Source organism: Callorhinchus milii, unplaced genomic scaffold, assembly GCF_018977255.1.
Source record: "Callorhinchus milii isolate IMCB2004 unplaced genomic scaffold, IMCB_Cmil_1.0 Scaffold6, whole genome shotgun sequence".
In the NCBI taxonomy this organism is placed as follows: Eukaryota; Metazoa; Chordata; class Chondrichthyes; order Chimaeriformes; family Callorhinchidae; genus Callorhinchus; species Callorhinchus milii.
In genome coordinates, this window is record NW_024704747.1 from 21,613,792 (window position 1) to 21,639,857 (window position 26,066).

At 34.9% G+C, this 26,066-nt stretch overlaps 1 protein-coding gene across 1 annotated transcript in view; it reads left to right on the forward strand.

The window, feature by feature from the left end:
- Window positions 1-26,066, forward strand: part of dnah7 (dynein, axonemal, heavy chain 7) — a 77,061-nt gene that overhangs the window by 7,822 nt on the left and 43,173 nt on the right. The window contains exons 7-29 of the mRNA XM_042336076.1: window positions 204-384; window positions 1,742-1,930; window positions 2,138-2,404; window positions 2,657-2,784; window positions 4,461-4,539; window positions 5,299-5,523; window positions 5,870-6,016; window positions 7,628-8,313; window positions 9,123-9,309; window positions 13,231-13,424; window positions 15,101-15,299; window positions 15,943-16,083; window positions 16,529-16,745; window positions 17,814-17,919; window positions 18,206-18,374; window positions 18,467-18,569; window positions 19,439-19,566; window positions 20,103-20,315; window positions 20,435-20,533; window positions 21,502-21,750; window positions 22,752-22,901; window positions 24,406-24,588; window positions 25,284-25,460. Coding sequence (XP_042192010.1) covers window positions 204-384; window positions 1,742-1,930; window positions 2,138-2,404; window positions 2,657-2,784; window positions 4,461-4,539; window positions 5,299-5,523; window positions 5,870-6,016; window positions 7,628-8,313; window positions 9,123-9,309; window positions 13,231-13,424; window positions 15,101-15,299; window positions 15,943-16,083; window positions 16,529-16,745; window positions 17,814-17,919; window positions 18,206-18,374; window positions 18,467-18,569; window positions 19,439-19,566; window positions 20,103-20,315; window positions 20,435-20,533; window positions 21,502-21,750; window positions 22,752-22,901; window positions 24,406-24,588; window positions 25,284-25,460 — 4,417 coding nt within the window. The remainder of the gene's footprint in view (window positions 1-203; window positions 385-1,741; window positions 1,931-2,137; window positions 2,405-2,656; window positions 2,785-4,460; window positions 4,540-5,298; window positions 5,524-5,869; window positions 6,017-7,627; window positions 8,314-9,122; window positions 9,310-13,230; window positions 13,425-15,100; window positions 15,300-15,942; window positions 16,084-16,528; window positions 16,746-17,813; window positions 17,920-18,205; window positions 18,375-18,466; window positions 18,570-19,438; window positions 19,567-20,102; window positions 20,316-20,434; window positions 20,534-21,501; window positions 21,751-22,751; window positions 22,902-24,405; window positions 24,589-25,283; window positions 25,461-26,066) is intronic.

Below are 26,066 nucleotides of genomic sequence, written 5' to 3' on the forward strand. Positions count from 1 at the left end.
GTCGGGAAAGTTTAGAAAAATATTTAAGGCACACTAAATTTATTTTAAAAATACTGTATTTAGATATACATGTTTCAATTTAACTGAAATATGTTAATGCAGACACAGGCATTATATTTGTAATTTCTGATGAATCTTTATCTTAATGTAGAAAATGATGTTCCATATCCAGTTTTCACTGATGTCTCTATCCAATGTTTTAGCTGGTTTCCTGAGGTTCAAAATATTTATTACCAGGGGAATAAGCGGAAGCTGCTTCCCACCAATAACAGTACCAGACTAGAGGCTTTCTTCAACTCAGCTGCCACTCTGATGACTTCACAGCTGCAGAGTTTAGCTTTGAAATCCATTCAGGATTATACAAACCTGATTGTACGGTCGCCGGTATGTACAATTAACAAAGCAATAATGATCTGAATTCTGAAGCTGTTTTTCTGGAGTTTTGTCCCTGCAATTTGAATTAAATCTGTAAATTTGTTTACAATTTTTAGTCAGCAAAATTTGAATCAAATCTTTTAAACTGCCATGTTGCAGCATGCTAGTTAGTGTACAGGTCATGATTGTGTCTAAAAGATGCATCACAGGAAGTCAGTTGGGAGGATATTTTTGGAAGGCTAAGATCAAATGGGCTGAAGGGCATTCTTCATTCAAACCTCTTTTGTTATCTTATGATGTATCTTTTCAATTCTTTATAATTGTGATTTCATGTGTCATTTCCCTCTTGTATTTTTACTATGGTTTATTATCTTTCTGTGCTTTATTTCTTTGTTAAGTCCCTAGTGCCCCTCCCATATTTTTAAGGATGTATTGTCTCATAGGAAGTTTTTTTTAAAAAGTAATTTCAGTTCCTCTGGGAAATTGCTTCAACAGTTTCTGTGTGCCACCATGTTGGCTGCTATTCTACATTTGACAAAAAAAACACCTTGCTGCTGCAGCATAGAAATTTTCAGCTTGTTTTAAAATTGTTCAGTGCCATATACTGTTACACATGATTGTGGCGAATTTGCTTTGTGCCCTACCACTTCAACAACAACAACTTGCATTTATATAGCACCCTTCATGGGATGACTTTTAAATGGCCGTGACTTTAGTCCAGGATAATGGGTTTCTCTGTAGCCAACAAAATAGGGTCCCAATGTTCTTTAACAGAGGAAGGTATAGACTTTGCAAAATATTGCAGGTGCTAACATTGATGTCATATTTCAATGGAGTTTGCAATTCTTTAGAGCTGAGGTCGTTCAATCTTTGTTGACGGTGTTATTGACTTTATCTCTTCAGTTCGAAATACATTTTTCTGCTTGTTTGCCTCCAGTGACTCAGACATTGCTTCTGTCAGATGTAGAGTTATCTATTTTCTCCAATATGATTATCACCAAAACATAGAACAGCATCACTTATCATGACCTCTACAGATAATTAATGAACAAGTGAAATTGAGTGGAATTAAATATGCTTCCCTAAAGGACCCCTGCAGTGTTGTGCAATAATAAAACTGAAGCTTACCTTGCTCCCCTGAACTTATAGGTACGCAACTGAGATATTACCTATCAGCATAGAATATTTCAGTTCTGGTTTTGGAAAGTTCACATTTGTAAAACAATACTTGTACAGAATTTTCAAATATGTATTTTATGTGAATAGTGCTTGAGATTTTACAAATCAAAAATATATCCAAAATATTAAAATCAAAATTGTTGACAGATTTTTATTTAATTCGTGCATGTTTTGGATTTTCACCTAGGAATCTACCCGTGAGTATGAACACCCAGGTTTCATTTTGCGCATGATCTTAAATAATGACCGTATCCAATTTGAACCAGAATTCAAGGATTTTGAGATTATCTTCTTGAGCGTTTATGATATCATGTTGAAAACCATTAACCTAGTGCCAAGAGTTGAGACAAAGTTGTACTCTGAATGGGTAAGTGATGTTTTAACTTTATTTCTTAGCCAAAGCCAAAAACTTTAATTTTTTTCTCCATTGTACCTAAATGTAATACAATAGCATTGCTGTTTTTATTTTTCTGAAATTGAATTGAAACCAAACACTTATATGTCCTAATGGTAATATGCTTGCTTTCTACGTATAATTTTACAAAATTTTGTGAAAGAATCAATATTTTATTTTCTGTTTCAGTCTGGTACCAAATCTACCCTGAAACCAATAATCCTGGATGAAATTCTAATGGGAAACAAAGCAAAAATCATAGATGTTATTGACAAAGAAAGTGTTGGACCTCAAGAACATCTTCGACTGTATGATCAATATAGCATGCTCATAAACAAGCAATCTGAACTGGATGTAGAGCAGTTCCTGATTGAGCCACACATATTCAATGAGACTGTGGAAGAAATTATTAAGTATCAAAAACTGTTTGAAGAAATTCAATATGGTTCTCGAAGGGTAAATATGTGTAGTTAATCTATAAAAATAGAGTATAAATATGTGTGTACCATGGCTTTACCTGTAAAGGTTAATTTTGTAATTGTACATGCATTATGTTATTGCACAATTTACTGGAAATTTGTGTTGTAATTGACAGATATTAGTGTAGTGGTTGATGCTAGTAAGATTACTGCTTTTTTAAAAGCAGAATAATATAGCAAATTTGCATCCTGCTCCCTAAATTGGTATATACATTTGATTGTTTTCCAGGTTATTCGTTTGGGAATGTTTGAGGTGCACTGTGATGAACTCATAAGGGCACTTGTGAAACGAGTAGAAGTTCTTCGGGAGAAGCTACTGGCCAAAGTAGTTAAAGACCATCAGGACATTAATAAGGCGTTAGTATCATTTAGTGAACGTTAGCTTTGCAGAGAAAAATGTATTGAGATAGCTAAGATTGAATCCCAATTCAAATATGCATCTGGGCTAATCACCCACAAAATTCTGCATTTAGGAACTAAAAAAAGGCAGACTTGCTCAATGGATGGGATAAAACTTGTCAAGGGGAATGCTGAAAGGGAAAAAGATGTTAGTTATTCACTATGTTTGAAGTGTGTAAGGCAGTAATATACAAAGCGATCAGGGTATTTGGCCACATCTCTTTCAAATACAGGAAAGCAGCTGGGCAAGGGAGCACTGGTTCAGGGTTGTAAAGGGCAATTGTAGGATGGGCAATTGTAGAACAGATATCAGGAAATATTTTGTTACACATGTGGTAATTAACTTCTGGAATGGGTTTTTAGGAAGGGTGGTCATGCTGGACTCATTTTGTGAAAAAGAGAAGTTATGTGATGGGAAGATGGTAGAGTGGGTATTCTGGAAAGATGGGATCAAATGGGCTGTTGGACGTCTGCATCTGCACTTCTCTTAAAAATTGTGTTTTTCCTCTAGGTTTTGATCACAAACAAATTCTTGTTTTAGAGGATGAGCAATAACATATTTGTTCTTGTATAAACAGTGGTTTGAGAGTTGCAGGAGTGGCTTAGATTGGGTTTCCCTTTTGATGGCTATAATATAAAATTAAGGCACGATCTGATTGATCTACAGTACAATCTGTTTTTACACTAGTTTGATAAGCAATTGGGGAACCAGAATTTGGACTTCTTTCTTTCCAGTATTCTAATTTTAGTACTCAATATTTGATACTTGATCTGAGTCTATAAACAAGCATTTAAAAGAGAGTTTGCCACAAGATGTTCTATCTAGTGTAAGTCTGGTTTGAAGTCATAGCTGATCTTGTGCGTTTAATACAATAATGACAGCAACCGAGATAATCAAATAAAAAGATAAGAAACATCAGAGTTGATAAATCATTTGTATAGCAATGTACCAACCTAGATTCATTTTAACCAAATAAATAGAGGCTATCTCACTGGCAGCTGTGAGTTATGGCTGTTCTTTCAGAAGTCTGAAAGCCCATAAGTCATGAGTGCTGCAGTTGCAAGATCTATGACCATTTTTGTAGCAGTAAAAGAGTATCTGGAGCTCTCTGCCGCTAGTGAAGTATTCTGTCCCATGGGCATTCTCTTGATGGAAGCCTATTTATCTTTGAATGAATTGGGGACCTGTATGCTTCTGCTATCTAATACATGTTTATCGAAGGCTTGATATGATTTTAAGTATCTTGAAATTAATTGAATATTATTAGTTACAGATTGCTCTAATTTGATCTGTGGTAGTCAAGTTACCGTGTATGCAACATCTGCACCACACTTGTGGCATGATTTACCATCAAGCGTGCAGTATATGTGGGGGTTGAAGCTGCGCAAATTGTGCTGAAGCCTTGCTCCTTACCTGGATTTGAAGGGCAGGGGAGAAGGGGATTCCAGGAGCAATGAGATTTGTATCCTTACAGAATAAAGCCAGCAAATACATATCACATTTTGCATGATGTGAATTTGCATTCAAAGCTATTATGCTGGTACAGCATTTGAAAATACTCAAAACAGTAATTTGCTGCAAAGCAAATAGTTGCAGTATAACTTAAGTATTCCTGCTTTCTATCTTATGGCAGGTTATGTGCTGAGTTTGAGAAGATAGCAGAGAAAGCACTAACGACACCTCCAAATACACATGCATTAATGGATCTGAAGGTAATTTTTTTTTGGTGGTTTGTTAAATAGTAATATAACAAAAGAGAGTTAAATGGTAATAAGGACAGGAACATTGAACTCACTGCAGCCGAACAATTTTTTAAAGTACCTGGACAGTTTTTTCTCTCCCACCCTAACATAGTGAACACATATAAAATACCATAACAATAATCCTTGCATTTGATATAGTACCTTATCACGTCATTGAGACCTGTTGGGACAGGTTCTCCCACTTGCGAGGCGAGCGCGCTAACCACTACACTATGGGACTCCAATTGACCTACTGAAAAACTGGTGACATTTATTCCATTTCATTTGGTTAAATAATATTTTGCTTCACAGAGCGGACTAAAATTCCTAATAGTTACTAGATATAAATAAAAAATTGTTTGGTACATGAGCTTCTGTTTTTGTTTTGAGAAGTTCTTGGGTTTTCTGTGAAATAAGACAGAACTATGTCATTTTGGATATCTGCTATTCTCAGTCATTTGATGTTGGATCATGCTTGGATCATACTGTTTCTTGATCAACAGTTTTATAAATATTGAAACACTCTTTCATGTTGTGATTCATATTGCTTAATCTAGTTCTCGCTTTCTATTTTAGCTCACTTTATCAGTTTGATCTTATTTTTATATTTGTCTGTTTTATTCCAAAGTTTATGTTTTAAGAAAAATCTATTTTGCCTTATTCTCCTTGTACTAAAATGGTAAATTTGTACACTTTGGAAGTCTAACTGATTTATTATTTTCCATTCAGGCCTATATGAAGCAGGTTGAAAGGAAAGACATGGTTGATCTTGAGCAGAAGCTGGTGGAAGCCAAGAATCGTCTGACTTTTCTTTTAGATTTCGCTACCTTTTCCCCCGCTGAAATTCGACGGAACAACAACACATTTCTTTGGTGGGGACGAATGGCAGAGATTTTTGAAGAGCATAGAAAAATAGTGGCAGAAAAAGAACTACAGTACCAAGAGGGACTCAAGGTGAAGGAAACAAGAATATCTGTTTTCTTCAGTTACTGTATTCTTAGATACAGTTTGTTTTTAGAAATACTTCTGACATTACACTGTGCTTGCACATTTTCATCGCATTATTGCTATAATTGAAGTAATACTTTTGATTTCTTAGTGCAAAGCATTTAGATTATCATCTTTTTGTACATTATGCCTATATTTAAAAAGCCTACCTCGAAACAAATTGATTATTAAGATTATTGGTAGCAAATTGAAAGATCAAAATGTTTGCTGAATTATTTTCTTTTGCAAAATTTATATATAATGTGTGGGTTTTTAATGTATATGTTTGCCTTTTCTCACCTTTTATCTTCAGCTTCGCAGTGAAAGATTTTTGGATGAACTGGATAGCTATTCTAAGCAAGTGGAGGAATTCTTCACTTTTGGAGACATTACAGACGTCAACCGATACCTCCGAAAAGCTCAGGCGTTAAACACAAAGTTGAATCAAGCAGCAGAAAAGGTATCAGATCACAGGCAGAAGAAAGTCATTATTCTAAGTTTTAAAACAAACATTTTCCAGCTGAAAACAATGTGCTGTTTTATTTCTTGTGAAGACAATTTGTTTTTCATTTTTTTCAAACATTTTTATACAGATACACATTTTCTGAAAGCATTATATATTTTTATTGTACACTGCTTGCAGGAAAATGCACTTGCTGGGGTTGCTGTGCATATGTTGGAAGTGATTTGTGCTTAAGGTAGAAAATTCCGGGGGCACAGAATTTGTTGGACAGGGAAGAGACTGAGATCCTATTCTTAATTTCATTAGATCACTCAAAAGGGTATCAGGTGGTCTGGTCTTTCCACAGTACCAAGCAGTGACCAATGTTTTTTTTTTCTTTGGGATTTGTTCCATACATATTTCAGTCACGTATTTATTGGAGAAGGTTGAACTCCATCACTGGGAAGTGGGGGTGGGTATGCTTCCTTTGTTTTGCAGCATTCCCAGCAGACATGTATATAGGTCCACTGCTGTCTAGAAACATTGGATGTGGGAGGTTGGAGGTGCTTTGCTGCCCATGAGTCTCTTGGGCAGTCATCAGTTAAGGAGGGGTAGGATAAATGTTTTTGATGTAAACACATTGCCACAATAAGGGAAATGAATTTGAGCTCAAGAGGAGGAAGGTAAACAATTGAGATTTAACTGCTTCATGTATTGAATTGTTGATGCATTCTTGGTAATGTTCATTGAGAAATTTGTTTGCTATTATGTATCATGCACTTTTATTTTCATTATATGGCTTCTATCATGGAGTTTTGAGCTTTATATAAATGCTTAATATGACACAATTTCCATCGCTGATGGCATTACTTGGTGCTAGGAACATTGAGAATACTAAAGTATTATTTATAACTGGGCAAGGGCTGCTGTGATTGTGCACTGATATTTATGTGCATCACATGCGATTTCAGGAATAAAACAAATAATTAATTGCCTGCAAATATGCATGTATAGGAAAGTCATTTTATGATTAAGTAATGTATAATGCATTGCCCTACAAGCAGTAATTGAATTTACTTGGAATTATGATTGTTTAACTGTCAGCCAACAGGCAAAAGAAAGAACCTACGTTTTTATAGTGCCTTATGTGCTAAAATGTCTCCAAATGCTTTTCACTAATTATTGTTGAGTGGTGACTACACAGTGAAATGCCATTAGCAGCCATGGTGTGAATGACTAGTTAATGTTGGGGAAAAAACTTCCTTCTCTTTTCCAATGGTATCATGGAATCTTTAGTTTAAGTGCTCTGAGACACTACCCTGCGTGGAGGGCGCTTTATAAGTGCAAGTTGTTGTTGTTGTAGTTTCCATATTAGAACAGAGGGATGGCCCCATGGTTTTAACATCTTTATCTAAAGGATATCAACTCCAGCAATAAAAAGCTCCTCTAGTACTGCATTGTATTGTTAGCTTAGATTGAGTTCAAGACCCAAGAGGAGTTTGAACCCAAAACCTTCTGACTCAGAGGCAAGAATGCTACTAACTCAGCCAATCTTTCTGGAGAGATTTTGTCAGTTAATATTCCTTTAAAGTGATTATTTTAACAATATTCTCTTTTTGATTGTATTAGGTTGATCAGATTAATGCAGAAGAGGAAGCTTTTGGATGGCCTCCATCTCAGTATCCTCGACGTAAACAAACTAATGATATTCTTTCACCATACCTTAAACTGTATGAGATGACTGTAGAGTTCAATACCAAATACAAAAGTTGGATGGAGGGACCACTTTCTGCTGTCAACCCAGATCAAGTAGAGCTAGATGTAGGAAACTATTGGCGTGGTCTGTATAAGTTGGAAAGATCCTTTGGAGACTCACCAAATGGATTAAAAATTGCCAAACAGATTAAGGACAAAGTAGAAGATTTTAAACAGCATATACCTCTCATCCAGGTTGTTTGCAATCCTGGTCTTCGGGACCGTCACTGGGGTGCCTTATCTGACATTGTGGGGTATTCACTGAAACCGACTGAAGACACAACTGTTTCCAAGTTTATCACGATGAATCTTGAACCTTTCTTAGACAAGTTTGACAGTGTTAGTGAGAGTGCTAGCAAAGAATATTCTTTGGAGAGAGCCTTGGAAAAAATGATGGCTGAATGGGATGAAATGGAATTTGTTCTTATTGCATATCGAGAAACAGGAACTTACATACTTTCTGCTGTTGATGACATCCAGATGTTGTTAGATGACCATATTGTGAAGACACAGACCATGCGTGGATCTCCTTTTATAAAGCCATTTGAGAAGGAAATCCGGTAGTTCATTTTTAGTTATTTCTAAATGATTATTTTCCAAGCTGTGAATATTAGAAAAGGTCTAATTATATTTAAAATAAATTTTATTTGAAAAAATATTGAACAATTTTGAGCAAACATAAAACAAATTTTCCAGTGCAAATCTTAAGTTCCTCCTTCATTCCTTATCCTCTGTACACTATAGTTGCGTAAATGTTAGGCAGGTAACTGAGAATTCATAAGGATGCCTTATAGTTCAATACCATGTCCCGTCCCATTGTTTTTTCACATGGCCATCTCTAGCTTTTTTTCCCCCCTTAATTCCTGAGAGAAATGGATTGTGTCCATTTAAGAAAGTAGGAATGAGAAAACATTAATTAGCTCATCTAAGGCATCCTGTTTAGACCCATGCACAGTGGCTCCCCTCAAAACATTTTTGTCTTACTGGAAACCAGGTGTTTAGTTAGCCTGAATCACAATCTGAGAAGAGTTAAGAATCTGCCCACTTTCATTTTTGAATATAATTTTAGTACATAAAGTGGAAGCCAATTTATTAAGTTAAGAACCTCAAGTATGGTAATCATGTGCCTTGTTCTTGTGAAGTAAATGCTCTTTATTGTTGATACTGCCGGAAATGAAGCAACTTGTATCGTTCAATTTCTCAGTTGTATATTTATGAATTGTGATATAACCTTAAAGGCCTCTTAAAAGGACAGACAAATTATGTAGTTTCCTAATTATATTCCTAATTGTGAAAATTATAAAAAGAAGAATTAGAGTAAGTTATCCTAAAGAATCCCACAAGCACAACTAATTGTTGTATATCTCAGGGACTGGGAAGGTAAGCTGTTGCTGCTGCAGGAGATCATGGATGAATGTTTAAAAGTACAGGCAACATGGCTCTATCTGGAACCTATTTTCAGCTCCCCTGACATTATGGCCCAGATGCCTGAAGAAGGAAGGCGATTCACTACCGTTGATAAGACTTGGAAAGAGCTCATGAAGCAAGTCATTGTGGTAAGTTGAATAGTAATTTGTGTTAATATGTTTCTATTGCCCAAAAAGGTTATAACTAACTGAAGTGAAAGACTGCATCTAATTAGTTGTTACTTACTGACTTGCATCACATGACAGACTCTTAATAGATTTTAATAAACAGAACATTATACTGATGGTGTGTTAACTTTTACTCTTACAAATCTTTATGCTAAGCCACTTAAAGCAACACAGCTCATGACTAATGGATTTGTTGTATATGTGAAATTACTTAGACAATCCAATATCACCAATATGTTTCAGTTTTAAACATGGTTTTATCTTTTCAATCGTAAACCAATCAGGAATAAAAATACTTTATCAGTGATACTTTATGTATAAAGATAAATAGGGCATTCTAATGAATATAATAATTCTAGTTTTTTTATTATAGGGATGTTTAATTCACAATTTGCATAGAATAATTGGAAGAAAATTTTAGCCATAAAATATATCACATATATGGTGCTGGTTTGGTCAGTGAACTTCCAACTTTTTAAAATGTGAGATCAATTTAGCTATGTCTGATCCTGTTGTAGAAAAGTATTTCTTGTCTCATGTCACCAGCTCATTATGCAGCAAGCCTTCAAACATGGATGAATTGAAATAAGAAAGTGTTAACACGCTTCTCTTTAGAAATTCAATTAACTTCACTGGTCTGGGGTAAAACGTGTCAGCCTTGGTGAAAAGTATTATTAAACCGTCAACTACTCAGAATAAAGGGCACAGCGAATCCATTGGCAAATGACAAGAAGGATTCCATCAACTGAAATTGTTTTGACCTATTGTAAAAGAACGAACCATGGAACTGCATGCGATGTTTCAAAATGTATTATAGCGGTGTTTAATTGTACATATTAACTAGAATATAACTGCCAAAAGTCTATGTACTTCAGCACAATAAAAATGTTGCTTTGTGTGGCAGTGAGCTCAGTATGTTTTGATGATATGCACAGTTAATACAATTTCCCATTGCAAGCACATATTGTCAAACTGCTAAACCTACAAGCACATAGATCAACACCCCAAATACTGGATTGAAACTTTATAGACACAGGATGAATTTGAAGTGCTTTATAAATCTGAAGAATATCTTCAAACTTTTAAGTCCAATAGTTTATGTGCATCTTTTTTTCTATATCACAAAATAGTTTTAATCCGTACTTTCTTGAGTGTTATTTAATATAATTTTCTGGCCATGAAATCCAAATATAGCAATGTACCTTGCAGCAAAGGAACATAGTAGGTTCAATTCCTATCTCAGCTTTGCTGAGTTATTATAATAATAATAATACTTGCATTTGGTAAAGCGCCTTATCACGTCTTCGGGGCTTCTCAAAGCACTTCATGGAACATACTGTAAAGTGAATTGACAGTGTATTTTGTGGGCAAAATGCAGCAGACAATTGCAAAAAGCAGAGTTGCAATCTCATTCAGAGCTCATTGCTACAATGAGAAAGCAAATGCAGGTCCATTTGAACGGAAAGAGTTGTCGTTGAGCAATTATTGTGCAACTGATCAGAAATTTAAGAAAAGCAAAGAGTTGGATACCTAGTTTACAGGAACACCATAAAAGAAACAACATGAAAGAAAAAAAAATTATTGATACATATCTCAAACCAAAATTCTTATGAGATATGAGTTATAATGGCACCATTTTCTGTATATTATTAGGTGCTTCACAGTTTAAGGATCAAAAACATTTATAATATTCGCTCTTATTTAATGTTAGCAAAACCAAACTGGGCAGCATATTTTGGCACATCATGACTAGTAAAGTAAATGTAATGGGTATCTTTTATGTAATTTTACAAGAATTACAACCTTATTTCATTTTATTCTTAAATATTTAAACAAGAAAAGTTAGTTTTTTTTATTTCATAGTCCAGTACGAGTATTTGCAATAAAACTGAATGCTAGGGTGAGCTTTGGGATAGCAGCTTGTTTTTTTAAAAAAAACATTGAACTCATGATTTATTTTTGCATATGTTTCCCCTTCCTCCTCGCACCTCTGGCTTATTGTTATCATCTGCTGGGCACTTAGAATCCCCTGTCAGATGCTTTGGGCTTCTTGGATTATTGTGTAGAAATAAAACTTCGTGTCAGAGAACAATGATTCTAATTTCACACTTGCCATCTTTTTTATTAAGGAGGATTACCTCAATAAAATTTGATCCAGATTTTGATGCAATCTATAAAAGTAAAAATAAGACAAAATGCCGTTTCCAATGAATAATAATATTGTAAATATTATGTGACAAACAAAAAGGATTGAAACTTTCCCAAAACAAATATTTGAAAAATGTATAAATGGCTTTCCTCCTTTTTCACAATACCACTGTTTTGAGGGACATACTAATGTTGGTTTCTCTAGCCCATCATATTGATGCCCAGACTGAGACTGTGACGTCAGTCAGTATGAATCAACCTTCTACCACGTCCAAACTTTTATGGCTTATGTTTTATTGAGATATATTCTGATTGAATTTCCTAAATTTGGATGTTGGTTGGTTCTAGATTGTTATCTTGCGTATGGAAGAAGCAGTATAATATATTATGTTCCAACTAGATATGCTTTCTTTTTGAATGTTGTAAGTTTGTTGAAGCAATAATCTATAATAATGTGTGCTTATATTTTAATTGCCTTTACTCTTGGAATTCAATTATCTGCATGTGGTGAAGAGCACTATTAAGCTGTGTGTTAATAACTGCTGAGGTCAATATGCAAATGCTGGGAAAATGACAAGGAATTTTTCTTTGAACACCTTTGTTCTTGACCTGTGCATAATGTGGGCATTCAATTAGCAACGCTGGTGTGTATTTAAAAGGCAATAAAAATGGCTCCCATAAACATGTAAATGACAACATAAGAGCAGAAAAATGTAGCTATTTTATTTAGGGGAATTAATGGTAAATCAAATCAGTGATTTAAATGCATTTTAGTTCTTCTACCGAATAATTTGTTCATTGGCAATTGTTTGTAAAACATCTTCCCGAGGAAGAAAGTGCTGAAAGGAGTTGTTTCCGCATAAAGCTGAAAAGTATTGTGAGCAGGTTTATTACAATACTGTAATGGTTTAAATACTATAGCACATTTTATTGTTATACTTTTTCTTCCTGTATGTTGGTGTCAACAACAACCAAATGAATTTATATAGGTCAAAAGGATGTGTCAGGATTAAGCACATTCTTTTGCTTTTCAGGTCAGGTGTGACTTGTAGAATAAAGCGATCCCTGTTATACCTTAATAATGTGCTTCCAATTGAATAAGCACTTCTGAATGTGCATTATTCAATTTCCCAAACTAACCTTCCTTACAACTTCTGAATTAGATTGTAAACTGGTTCTAAAATATTGGCAGTTTTGTTCTGTATATTCAGGCTTGTTGGAAACTTAGCACATACTGCATGCTTGAATTCTAGCTTGACAGTTTACAAGATTCTTCAAAAGCAAAAGGAGAAAACATCCATTGGATTCTGATGTATAATTGGTACATACATTTCTGAATTTTAACTGTAACTTGGATTTATGTGAGCAGTGATTTATTGCCTGGTATTACACAGTGTAAGTGTGAGTTTTATTCTTGTGTGACACATACATACTCCAGGTTTTACAACAATGCAGATAATTTGGGCTCAACAATTTTTTGTGAAAGTTATTTTCAGTCTAACTTTTCTCAACATTAACAAAAGTCTTGAATATATCAATGAAATTCTTTTCAAAAAAAGTTTTGTTTACATTAGAACTTGGATAGTTTTTAATATTATGGATCAAAACATTTAGAAATAAAGTAGGTGACATATTGACAAAAGAAATTACAATGTTACTTAGCTGGATTTAGATTCTAATTTTAAGATATTCTGAATGGAATCCACTATAACAAGTGAAATGTTACCTTTGCAGGACAGGCATGTTCTAGCTGTAGTTTCCATCGAAAAAATGATTGACAGACTAAAAAAATCAAACGATCTTCTAGATTTAATCCTAAAAGGCCTTAATGACTACCTAGAAAAAAAGCGCCTCTATTTCCCACGATTCTTCTTCTTATCCAATGATGAGTTGCTGGAGATCCTTTCAGAGACCAAAGATCCTACCAGGTTAGATTTAATTTGGTACATGATATGCATGTAATGCATGTGCATTTGGAGCAATAATCAGGTTGTCAAGGAATACTGCATATAATTGTTATAAATGACTTCTGCTAGATAATGTTCCCAGGTAACTTGTTCCCAAGTAATTCTCTCTCTATTCTTTAAAATCTTAACCCAATACTTGGAAACGTGGTCCCTGCTGTACCAGGGTAACTTTTTCTATTCCTTTCATTGTTATTTGTCTGACTTCTCTGAGTGAGACAGCTGAACTAGTGTATATTTTTGCTAAATTTTGGTCGATGTGTGCAGTGGGTTGATACTGTTAACTCATTTCATATAAGATGTCCTCAACTGTGATGGCAAAGGGTTTGTTTTTCTATCATTTTGAACTGGATTCAGCCAAGGTTAAAAAGACACTCAGATGCCCTGAATACCTGCTATCCAAAGAATTTCAAATAGTAATAAATTAGTCAATTTTACAATAATTTGGTATTAATAAAAGCATTTTTTGGGGAAAACCTACAACATAATTTACATTTGCAAAATGAGAACAACTCTAGCTCACATAACATAAAATCCTTAATTCAGGCAAAAAAGCTACAAAGTATAATCAAAATTGTACAATTGACAAAACACTGTGGTTTAAGTTCTGCTGTTACATTTTTCTTTCTTGGGCTCCATTTCCATTGTTACTTTTCCTGAGGTATATACATGCCGCTAGGTTATGCAAACAGTATCACCCACAAATATACAGTCAATTCACTTTACAGTATAATCTGTGAAGCGCTTTGAGACGTCTAGAAGATGTGAAAAGCGCTATATCAAATACAAGGATCATTATTTTATGTTACAAGAATTTGCTTTTTTTTCTGAGTTGTGAGTTATCCATTTAGCATGAATTTACAAGAGAAATGTTCGTATGGAAGCTATCACTGAAGCCTTAATTGGTTTGATGGTTTCTTCTGGCCTCCCCTGGTGTGCCATTTTCTGAACCATGCTCACCAGAGTGGTAAAGGTTTACCTCTGGTGTTGGAATATTTTAATCGGAAGAACAATTGTTTCCGTATTTCTGAATTGAGGTTCAAAAACACATGAGGTGGTAAAGTGCATTAAAAAATAAGTCTTATCAATGCAATGCCCAGTAAAAACAATTTTTTAAGAAAAAATTCTACTCCGGGGGGAAAAAAATAGAATCCTCGCTTGTGCAGAACTTTTGGTGAATTTATGCTCATGGGTGGTAGTTTCAAACTTAACAATAAAGTTTAGTTTCCGCATCACTGCATGGCCAGCTGGCTTGAACTCAAGTCTGCTAACAATATAACACATTTGAATGTAGCATATGTGTTGCAACACTTTACTGTTAAATATTTTAGTATGTCCATTACCAGCAGGACCAAAAGAGAGCTCCATACAGAAGCTTTAACTATTTCCTGCCCACATTAAGCCTGACTACTTGCATAGTGGAAAATCATCCACTATGCTTTTCAACACTATTTTCTACAGTTTAACACCTTATAGTTTTAATATGGGAATACTCGGTGAACAAAAGATAATGAAAGATAATGGGGAAAGGAAATCTTTTGTATCTCGGTAAAGTTAAAATTTTGCTAAGCTTGTTTTCCAGTACTGTATACGGTTTTAAACTGTACATTTCAAACTGATCACTTTGTGTCTTCCTACAGAGTACAACCTCATTTGAAGAAGTGCTTTGAGGGCATTGCAAAAGTTGCATTTACTGATGTCTTGGATATTACCCACATGACAAGCAGTGAGGATGAAATGGTGGAACTCATTGATACCATTTCTACTGCTAAAGCTAGAGGTCAAGTAGAAAAGTGGCTGTTGGAACTAGAGTCAGCCATGGTCAGATCCATTCACAAAGTAAGATGCCTGTTCTTCCATTTGGCCACACTTGGCCTGTGAAATGCAGATACCACTTTATTACTGAATAGATACACTTGAAGTTTTTTCCCAATGTACTAGTTTGTACAATTTACTGTTCTGTAGTTTGTGCATTGATGTACAGTAAACCTCGCGCAAGTCTTTCTTTATAACTCATATAATCCATTAAATCGTACATACACCCAAATCCCAGTCAGTTTCTTACCAAAAAAACACTTGGATTTATTTATGCTAGTTTTATTTTATGAAGCAAATCATCTCCTAACTTGTAAAGCCGATATCGCACTTACCAGCTGCATTGAAAAGAACGTGCGAAAAGAAGTTCTGAGCCATTGATGCATGTGCACTTACCGGCTGCACTGAAATAACCATGCTCAGTGTTCCATTTGAAACAAGTGCAGGAAATGAAGTGTCTTGACTTGTCGCCGCATGCGACTACATTGAATCGTGGGAAATGAACTTCTGACCCGTCGAATATCACAAGGAACATGAAACGCTGAAACATTTCATCCTATTTCTTCATTTCACTCTCCCCGAACGTGGAAAAGCAATAAAAATATTAATATAGTAACAGTACCAGTGTTTAAAAAAATGTTTGGGTTTGTTTTCTAATTATTAAAAGGTTATCGGTGAAGCGATCGCCGCTTATCCAAAAAACGAACGAATAGATTGGGTGAGAGCTTGGCCTGGCCAGACTGTGCTGTGTGTCTCACAGATCTTTTGGACAAATGAAGTTCAGAATTCCATTAAAGGTGGACAGAGTGTAAGTTTTTTCACTGATATAAAGAGAAAATAATAGAAAAACGTCTGTTTTGCTAATAGTTGACTTGTGCTTTCAAATTTTTAGCTGTGATTTTTCAGTTCTAATTTTTAAATGTTGTCCTTTTCAAACTTACTATAATGACCAGACATTGTCCTTGATTCTGTCTATTCAATTAAACAAATGGCACTGCAAGCAGCAGAACACATTCAGTATAGTAACAAAGATATAATGTTATATTATGTTTTTATTGTTGCATTATGGTTTTAATTTAAATTAGAATAAATTTCAGTAATTTGAATTATATTTATGGGTATTTTAAGAAAGAATTGTGGATATTAAAATAAAGTAACATTTTTGTCTGCCCTGTGTGGGATAGATTGAGAAGTGACTATATACTTTGATCTTTATTGCAAGCAGTTAATTGATGTATCCTGTTTTACTTCAGTCCCTGGAGAGCTACCTGGAGCAGAATAATAAGCAGATTGAAGACATTGTCACTTTAGTGCGTGGAAAGCTGTCCAAACAGAATCGGGTCACTCTTGGGGCTTTGGTTGTACTGGATGTTCATGCCAGAGATGTCTTGACAGTCCTGGTAAAGAAACAAATCAGTGATGAAAATGACTTTGAATGGTTGAGCCAGCTGAGATACTATTGGGAGGTGAGTGAATATTTGCAAACTACTGTACCACATAAATTGTTTGTAGAAAAGAACAATTCTTGTTAGCCTAATTGCATTATTTAAGAGTTAAACAATGCCCTGTAGCTCAGTGGTTAGAGCACTAGCCTTACCAGCGAGAGATCTGGGTTTGATTCCCCGCAGGTCGAAACCTTGGGCAAATTTCATTACACCACACACCTGATAATAATCCCGCAAGNAAAAAACCCAATAAAAAATTGGTCACTTCAACCCACGGCTGTTTGTGGGACACTGCTGTGCGCAATTGCCTTCCGCGTTTCACCCACAAATTCACTTTACAGTATATTCCGTGAAGCGCTTTGAGATGTCTAGAAGATGTGAGCAGAGCTATATCAAATTCAAGGATTATTATTATCATATTGTGATGACTGGGGTGAGACATTTCAAACCATTTGCCTCCCTGCTCAAATGCATATCAACTGTTGTTAGTCTTGCTTCCATTTACTTGAAAAATTGCTGCCTTGTAAAATATATCACTCAGAAAAATTTATATCAAAGATTTGTGTTTCTTCGGGAAGGTTGATGCTGTGAAACCAGAGTTTTCTTTCCCACAGTGAAGCCAGGCTTGGTAAATGATAAAGATAGTAAAACATGGGTCCAATGAATGAATCTGTGTGAAATTGTCATTTCTGTTGTTTAGCTGTGTGTTATATATAATCATGTCCCCTGGTTCTCATTTCCTCATGCACATGCATCCTTCCATTGCACGTCCACATCAACCCTTCCATTGCTCTTATGATTTTAAGGAAATCAAATGAATATTGAAATAATGTTCTGCTAATTTTTTGTAAATAAATTCTGATGTCATCTTCAATAATAATGTTTTGCTAAAAAAGTATGCATAAGTATCTATCTCTTAATGTTTACATTTCTGTGAATTTAATGGTGCTACTTTATATAAATTCTTGTGATCATTTTTACTTTATATTAGATCAATTGAAAAATTGAGATGTGCCAATCACCGCTTTTTTATTTTCTTGACAAATCGAATGACCTTGTTGAATATTTCTTTTACTCTTCGCTTTAAAGCAAGATCAGCTTCAGACAAAAATGATTAATGCAGGTCTTCCCTATGGATATGAATACCTTGGAAATACACCACGCCTGGTTATCACTCCACTTACAGACAGATGCTACAGGTGAATAACATTTATACAAATNAAAAAAACTGCTGCTTTAATATTGTTCTTAGTAAGGATACTGAAATAGTCTAGAAAGACAAATTTGAAATGTGTGTACAATATTGAATACTAGTGGATATCTCTAATATGTTCAAAGTTACAATTAACAGGTAAAATTGCACTTATTTTCAAATTAAAGCATATATTATTATTTTTAATGTGGATGTTAAAATTCCAGTTAGTTAATTTTCCAATATATTTGCATATATTTGTACTGCATGTACTTTTTGTCATGAATGTCCAGAACTTTGTTTGGTGCTCTACATCTTCATCTTGGAGGAGCACCTGAAGGACCAGCAGGCACTGGTAAGACTGAGACGACTAAAGACTTAGCGAAGGCTGTGGCCAAGCAGTGTGTGGTATTTAATTGCTCTGATGGATTGGACTACATTGCCCTGGGGAAATTTTTTAAGGTATGTATGACATAATGTTTCTGATTCCTAACATACGAATATTAAATTAGGATTTGTTGAGTTATTCACTGTGAACTTGGTTTTAATTCTAGGGGTTGCTCTCCTGTGGTGCCTGGGCATGCTTTGATGAGTTCAACAGAATTGATCTGGAAGTGCTTTCTGTTGTTGCACAACAAATCCTAACAATCCAGAGAGGTTTGTTCATTTGAGATTTTTCTCTGATGTATAGATAAAATTATGTCTGGTTTATCATCTTCAAGTCTTCTCCTATCCTCATGTAGCAGAAGTACTTGGATTAAAATTAACGTGCTATCAGCTTGTTACCTATGGACAATTGCTTCTCTCTTTGATATCATCTTGTAAACTCCCTTCATATTTATCCTAATGATGGCATTGTTAAAAAAAATACAAAAACTGAGTTTAAGTTATAGAATGATAGAAAAAAAAATTATTTTGATATGCTGCCACATAAATGCCTTTAGACTTGATCTCTTGTGAGATGCTGGACTGACTGTTTTCCAGGAATGTTTGTCTCTTTATTTGTCTGTTTGTTCATTCGTGCCCTTGAAATATTTATAATATATGTTTCATTCTAGAAATATGCTTTTAAACTAAAATACTATTTATGCACTTGTGAAGCAGGATTTAATATTAATTACTTTCTGTGCATCATTGATACAAGCCAACCGTTTTAATCATTCGTTTGCACTACCTGACCAAGCAAGCTTACTTCTTGCATGCCTTGATGCCAGTATTTTTTTGAAAACGAGAGAAAATAAGCCTCAGTTTAGTTTTTATTGGTTTGTCACTTGGTTTGTTTTGGTAATTATTTGTGCCACATTAAGTGCCAAGAAAACTCCTAATTTTAAGATAAAGAAATAGAAGTAGCAGTGCTCTATAAGGCATAATGATAATCATTCTGGCCTTTCTATAAACAGTATGTACAATTGCTAATGAAGATTGGAGTTCAGTATGCTTTTGAAGTAGTAACATAATTTCACTCAGTCACTCTTGCCCCCTTGAAATTGGATTTATGAAAAGCTTTCTGGTCTTTTATATAACAGGCATTTCTGCTGGGTCAGATACATTATTGTTTGAAGGAACTGAATTGAAGCTTAACCCGACCTGTGCTGTCTTTATTACGATGAATCCTGGCTATGCTGGTCGTTCAGAGTTGCCGGACAACCTTAAGGTATTTGTATGAATAAAGTTCTAGAACTTTGCAGTTCATTTACAGACTCTGTTGATTAAATCATTTTTCAGCTTAAAAGCAAAATCATCATAGAAATATTCATACCAGGAGACCATTACATTATTTTGTAAGCCTGATATTGAGGTGGACATTGCTGTTTTAATTAATACACAATTTTTACCGTGCTAAAGTCATTCAGTCTGTGTAGAAAATACCGCTGTAATTCTGAACCAGAGATGCAGTGTATGTATTGCATGTATTGTGCATGTATTGTTACAATGTCACATTGGAGAATGTCACAGCATGCTAGCTTATTACATTTGTATTTTATTGATTTTGAAAAGGAATGAGTAATTTTAAGCTTTTTAATAAAATGCTTGTTTTTCAGTTGGCAGTGTTTATTGTATAAATCATAAGAAAAAGACACATGCATAAGAAGATTTTGTAATTTTCAGCAATTTGTATCATGAGAATATTTGTGAGAAATGCTAATCATATTTTTACTAATTATTATTTTTATTATAATTATTTTGTAGGCTCTCTTCAGAACAGTAGCCATGATGGTACCAGATTATGCGATGATTGCAGAGATTGTGCTTTATTCATGTGGCTTTGTCAGTGCTCGACCCCTGTCAGTTAAGATAGTTGCTACATATCGGCTTTGTTCAGAGCAACTTTCTTCACAGCATCATTATGATTATGGGATGCGTGCAGTAAAATCTGTTTTGACTGCTGCAGGAAATATAAAGGTAATGAATGATATATAGTTATCTGAATGGGTGAAGTTTAATGATGAAAGTGTGCAGTAAAATATTGTAAAACGTAATAATATGTCTGTACAATAAAAAAAGTTTTTAATTTTATTTAGTTGAAATATCCAACGGAAAATGAAGAGATTTTATTACTGAGATCCATAATTGATGTCAATTTGCCTAAGTTCTTGGCACATGATTTGCCACTTTTTGAGGTAGGATTGCTTTAATCCATCATTTATGTTCATATGTTTTCCTCCTCTGATATTAATTTGGAATCAGAAGATTCTGGGTTGTAATCCTGGTTGATAAAGTGAGTGTCATGTATAAGTGAAGTCTGTCTCTGAGGACACGTTCTAACAAAACAGATTTGGGGTAATCCAATTAATTGTTCATGCTTGATGCTTGACCAACTTATCTAGCTCACCAGTGCAGTGAGGATGTAGACATGTCTTCAACCCTGAAAATTAAAGCCCTAATTGATGGGCTGTTCTTGGTTGAACAAGACAGTACTATGAAACTTACCAGTCTTTGATTCTGGTAAGTTGCACTGCACAGTTGCCTTCTGTATTTCAACATCTGTGTTAGTCCCCAAAGAATCAAATTGTGAAACTTGTCTTCTACTCTTTGTATCTTCTGGATTGTCACTTAAAAATTAGGGGAAGTATTTTTTGCCCTTAATTTTTCTTTATCTACAGAAAAACTCAGGGTTTCAGCAAATTTATTTGTCTGTCTTCATTGGAAATAGCTATGCTAGTTGTATTTTCTTTAAAATATTTTACTTATGCATTTAATACTGATGCAATAGGAAACCTGGGACAATAGTTTATCATTGTGTATCGCATATACCTTTGCCATAATAGTTTATTGCATATCATAGCAACTTATTTCATTATGTGATGATCTCCTAAGGGCAATATTAAAATCAATTATTTGATTTGGGTAGTATTCAAAATAATATTCAAAATAATCATTTGTTCAAGTCAAAAGAATCGATAAAGATTAAAACGATCTCTGATGTAGCACAGACCCATTATAGCCTGCTTCACAAACCACACATCACCATTAATGGAGATGAGTAGATTCTCATTATATTATGTACCTTGAGAAATGTTATCTTTGTAATGAGTTAAGAATTCAAACATCTATTTTATTGTAGTAATTGCATTCTCTATATTATTAGGGTATCACTACAGATTTGTTTCCTGGAGTTAAGTTGCCAAAGCCTGACTACCGAATCTTGCTGGAGGCAATCAAAGAGAATTGTGAACGAATGAATTTGCAGATGACAGACTTCTTCTCACAGAAGATTTTGCAGATCTTTGAAATGATGATTGTGCGCCATGGTTTTATGATTGTTGGAGAACCATTTGGTGGAAAGACATCTGCTTATCGAGTTCTGGCTGGTGCTTTGCGTGACATTTCCGAAAAGGTAGAAATGAATACTGAATCATTTAACACCGAATCATCAATATCTTATTTGTTTTGTTGCCACATATTTGTTTGTGCTGTGATTTAGGTTGAGTAAGCGCCAAGCAACCTTCCAGCCGTACAAGTATACAAATGATCAAAACTTAAGCAATTTTTATTGATTGTAAGAATATAGCAAAAGATAAATATGTGAAACTAAAGGATAACTCTGAAATATTCCTCAAGTGAAAGGAACATTTCTATTTCAACATGTGAAGACTAATGGCATATTATTGCACACTAGATGTCACTGTAATAACATGAAAGGATATTATGTATTTTAACAGTAGAATGCTTAACGTTAATATCTTAACATTGCAATTTATTCCCCTTCAATGATTCAGCCTGGCGCAGTGGTAGCACTCTCGCCTCTGAGTCAGAAGATTGTGGGTCCAAGGGACTTGGAATCACATTATCTAAGATGACCCTCCAATACAGTGCTGGGAATTTGTTGCATTGTCGGAGGTACAGTCCTTTGGATGATTTGTTAAACTGAGGTCCCCTCTGCCAGTTCAGGTGGATGTTAAAGATCCCATAGCACTATTCGAAAAGAGAAGGGAGTTTCTTCCAGTGTCCCGGCCAACAATTCCCCAAATAAAATTAGTCATTCAATCCATGGCTGTTTGTGGGACATTGCTGTGAGCAACTGGCTTCTGCATTCTCCCACAAAATGTGCAATCAATCCACTTTACAGTACATCATGTGAAGTGCTTTGTGACACCTCAACTATGTGGTAAGGCGCTATATCAAATGCAAGTATTATTATTAACACTATAAAGTAGTACTGTATATACTGTAGTTTCACGTGTGGGATACCGAAATACAATAGTTTTTAATTGATGTGTTTTGAGATATATACTGTTCTTTGTAGCTGTAGTTAAGTAAACAAAGTTCTTAGCGAGTTTCAGTGGCTTTAACCAAATGGAACATTTTAATGATAATTTTAATTTATTACTTGCCTAGGGACTAATGGAGGAAAACAAGGTTCAAATCACTGTCATTAATCCCAAGTCCATCACGATGGGTCAGCTGTATGGCCAATTTGATAAAGTGTCACATGAATGGTCAGATGGCATTCTGGCTGTGAGCTATAGAGCATTTGCTGTTTCTTCTGTAAGTGTTTGAAAATTATATTAATTTACAGTTGTGAATTAAAATACTCAGTTTTTGATTTTTGCCAAAAATCTACATTCATGGCATTTTAAAGTAGACTATTTTTTAATGTGCCTAAAACTGTTAGGGTCTCTCAAATCTCACTTAATGCAATTGGAAGTAATCCAGTTGATCTAGGTTTGGTTGATAAGATGATTGTTTTAAAAATAAATACTCTGATTTCACCATACGGATTGAATGAATTCACATATCTAAAGCCTTTTAAAATCTCCTGAATGGATTTTAAAAAAAAAGCTGTGATGTGTTATGATACTTAGCCACACAGACCAAGCAGATCTGTGATTTTATCGATGCACTGTGTTGGGATAACTGATGTCAGCTGGGGTAACAAATGGGGTGCTAATATTAGCCTCTATGACCTTCGGCTATAGAGACAAATAAGCTTGAGTTCATGATCACTGCCCAGTGACCTCTGGTGGAAAATATGCATGTGTGCACAGCAGGCACTTAACAGGTTTGGGCTCAGCTGTTATGCCCTTCACGCTTGAATGACCCACTGACATTCACTCTCTAGGCTTACACATGAAGAAAATCTGGAGGGCTCTGGCCATCTGCAAAAACATATCCAAGTATAAGTCATAGATTTGGGGAAAAGAGAACACAATTTTAGAGGGAATCATTGTGACATCTTGTTGAGAAGGGTGCAAGCCAGAGTAGTTATGGTAATAATTTAGAAGACCCTACCCAAGTCATCTTAGATGTTCAAGATTCACTTTCTCGCCTTTAAATCCCTCCAAGTCTCTCCTCACCTCCCCAGTCTCCTCAAACCCTAGCAATCTCCTCCCTTCACTCAACAAGCATTGGGCTGCTTCATGTCCCATGCCCTATCGGTGGTGGTCTCCAACCTATTAACTCCCTTACCTCTTTCAAAATTCATTTCAAGACTTATCTCTTTGAATGGTTTATTTTGTTGCTCAAATTATGTTTAGAATATGTATTTGTAATTGAAAAATCAAGATTGATTTTTGTTTGACAAATAAATCATGTTTTTTCATTGTTATGTACTGTTATGTACTATCATATAGCCATGCAAATTTAAACACTGGAAGAGTTAACCGTCAATTACTGAACCATAAACTACTGGAGCATGTAATAGTAGAAATTTGTAACTGAATATTTTTCAACTTTATTCCAAGTACACCATGAATTTAAATATTTTTCATGAGGTGCATTTCATAACGTTCACTGAAACGCCAACCCACATAATTTTATCTCTTTGAAAATTGAACTTCTATCAGTGAGTTGAACATTCTCAGCATCCACTGTGTAATGCTTCCTTGTTATGGACTCACCAACAAAGTGGAAACCATACATTTAACTATCCATTTACCTGTTATTTGTCTATGGTGCATCATAGTAACAGTATTTTGGCCTTTTGCAAGTTTTTTAAGCAAACATTTGTATTTTCTTAGAATATTTGTGACTTTTTTTATGCATTTTATAGACTCCAGATAGGAAATGGCTGATCTTTGATGGACCAGTTGATGCAGTCTGGATTGAAAACATGAACACTGTACTAGATGATAACAAAAAGTTATGTCTAATGAGTGGAGAGATCATTCAGATGTCTCCGCAAATGAGTTTAATATTTGAACCAATGGATCTGGAGGTTGCTTCCCCTGCCACTGTAAGTAGTTTCATACTTCAGTATTTTATTAAAAATATTTTGCTCTTCTAACACATTTTAGATTTGCTGAATTTAAAAAAATATATACTGGGAATTGTCACTTTATGATGGAGGGTATAAACATAAGGTAAATTTGATGGAATTTAAGGAGGTGTTATACTTTACATAAATTTGCAACTTTCATAATGGGATTATTAATATGATGTACTAATGGTATACTTGGTAACTTTAACATTCTTTTGTAATATATACAAGTGACTTGTTGGGATTTTAGAAAATGAAATGAGGACCAAAACCTCTTTATCAGAAGAATTTCTACATCAACAATTTGCGTGTCTTGAACCGTGAATACAGAACCGTGGTGTCTTGTTTGACACCTAACTGTCTTTTAAACCTCACATGCACGCCATGACTCATTCTGCCTTCCCCACGTCCGCAACATTGGCTGCCTCTGCCACTACCTCTCTCCTCAAGCAACATTGGCTGCCTCTGCCACTACCTCTCTCCTCAGGCTGCCAAAACCCTCATCCGTGCTTTCATTATATCCAGGCTTGATTATGCTAACTCCCTGCTCGCTGGACTTCCCAACTCTTCCCTCCACACACTGCTGATTTTACAGAACTCTGCATCTTGTGTCCTCTCATGCACTAAGCTCTGTTCAAAATAGACGCGCTGATCTATTTTATCTGTTTTAGGTTTCAAGATGTGGTATGGTCTATATGGAACCTCAAATGCTGGGATGGAAGCCTGTGATGGTATCCTGGATGAATAAGATGCCTCCTGGTGTTAGTGCCATGCACAAGGAATTAGTTGAAGGGCTCTTCGACAGGATGGTGCCAGTGTGTCTTCAGTATATTCGAAAAGCAGCAAAGGTATGATAGAGATGTTTATAGAATTTGTTTTGCTGCAAGTTTAGTATACATTTATTTTTGTTGATACATTCATTCATTCATTCATAACCCAACAGAAACAATGTTGCCTACCAGAAGAAGCCTAAATGAAAGTTACATAGTAACATTCAAGAATGAAATAATTTATTATGTACATATATCATAAACTCATCTAGTTAATAAAATGATGTTCTTCTGACTCTTACCCTTTTCATTATTGGGTACGGCAGAAAATTTGTACACCAATTTTTTAAGCCTTGGAAAATGGAGCGACTATTTTTTAAAATGTAAAATACCGTTGTAAGTATGCAATGATTCGGATACAGTGGAGAAAAAGTGGTATTTTGAGTGAATTATGTTTAAAAAGGATTAATTTTAGTAAAACTGCAAATATTTTCACTTTAGGAATTCCATATGTAATTTAGTTCGGAATCTTTGAATACAGTATGATCGAAACTAATTAATTCTAAAAATTTTACTTACTGTTTCCCACTCCTCTCATCACCACTATAACCCACATGAAACCAACTACCTGCTCCCTCGACCACATCCCTATCCCTCTTCTTCCTCCCAGCTCGACCTCCTTGC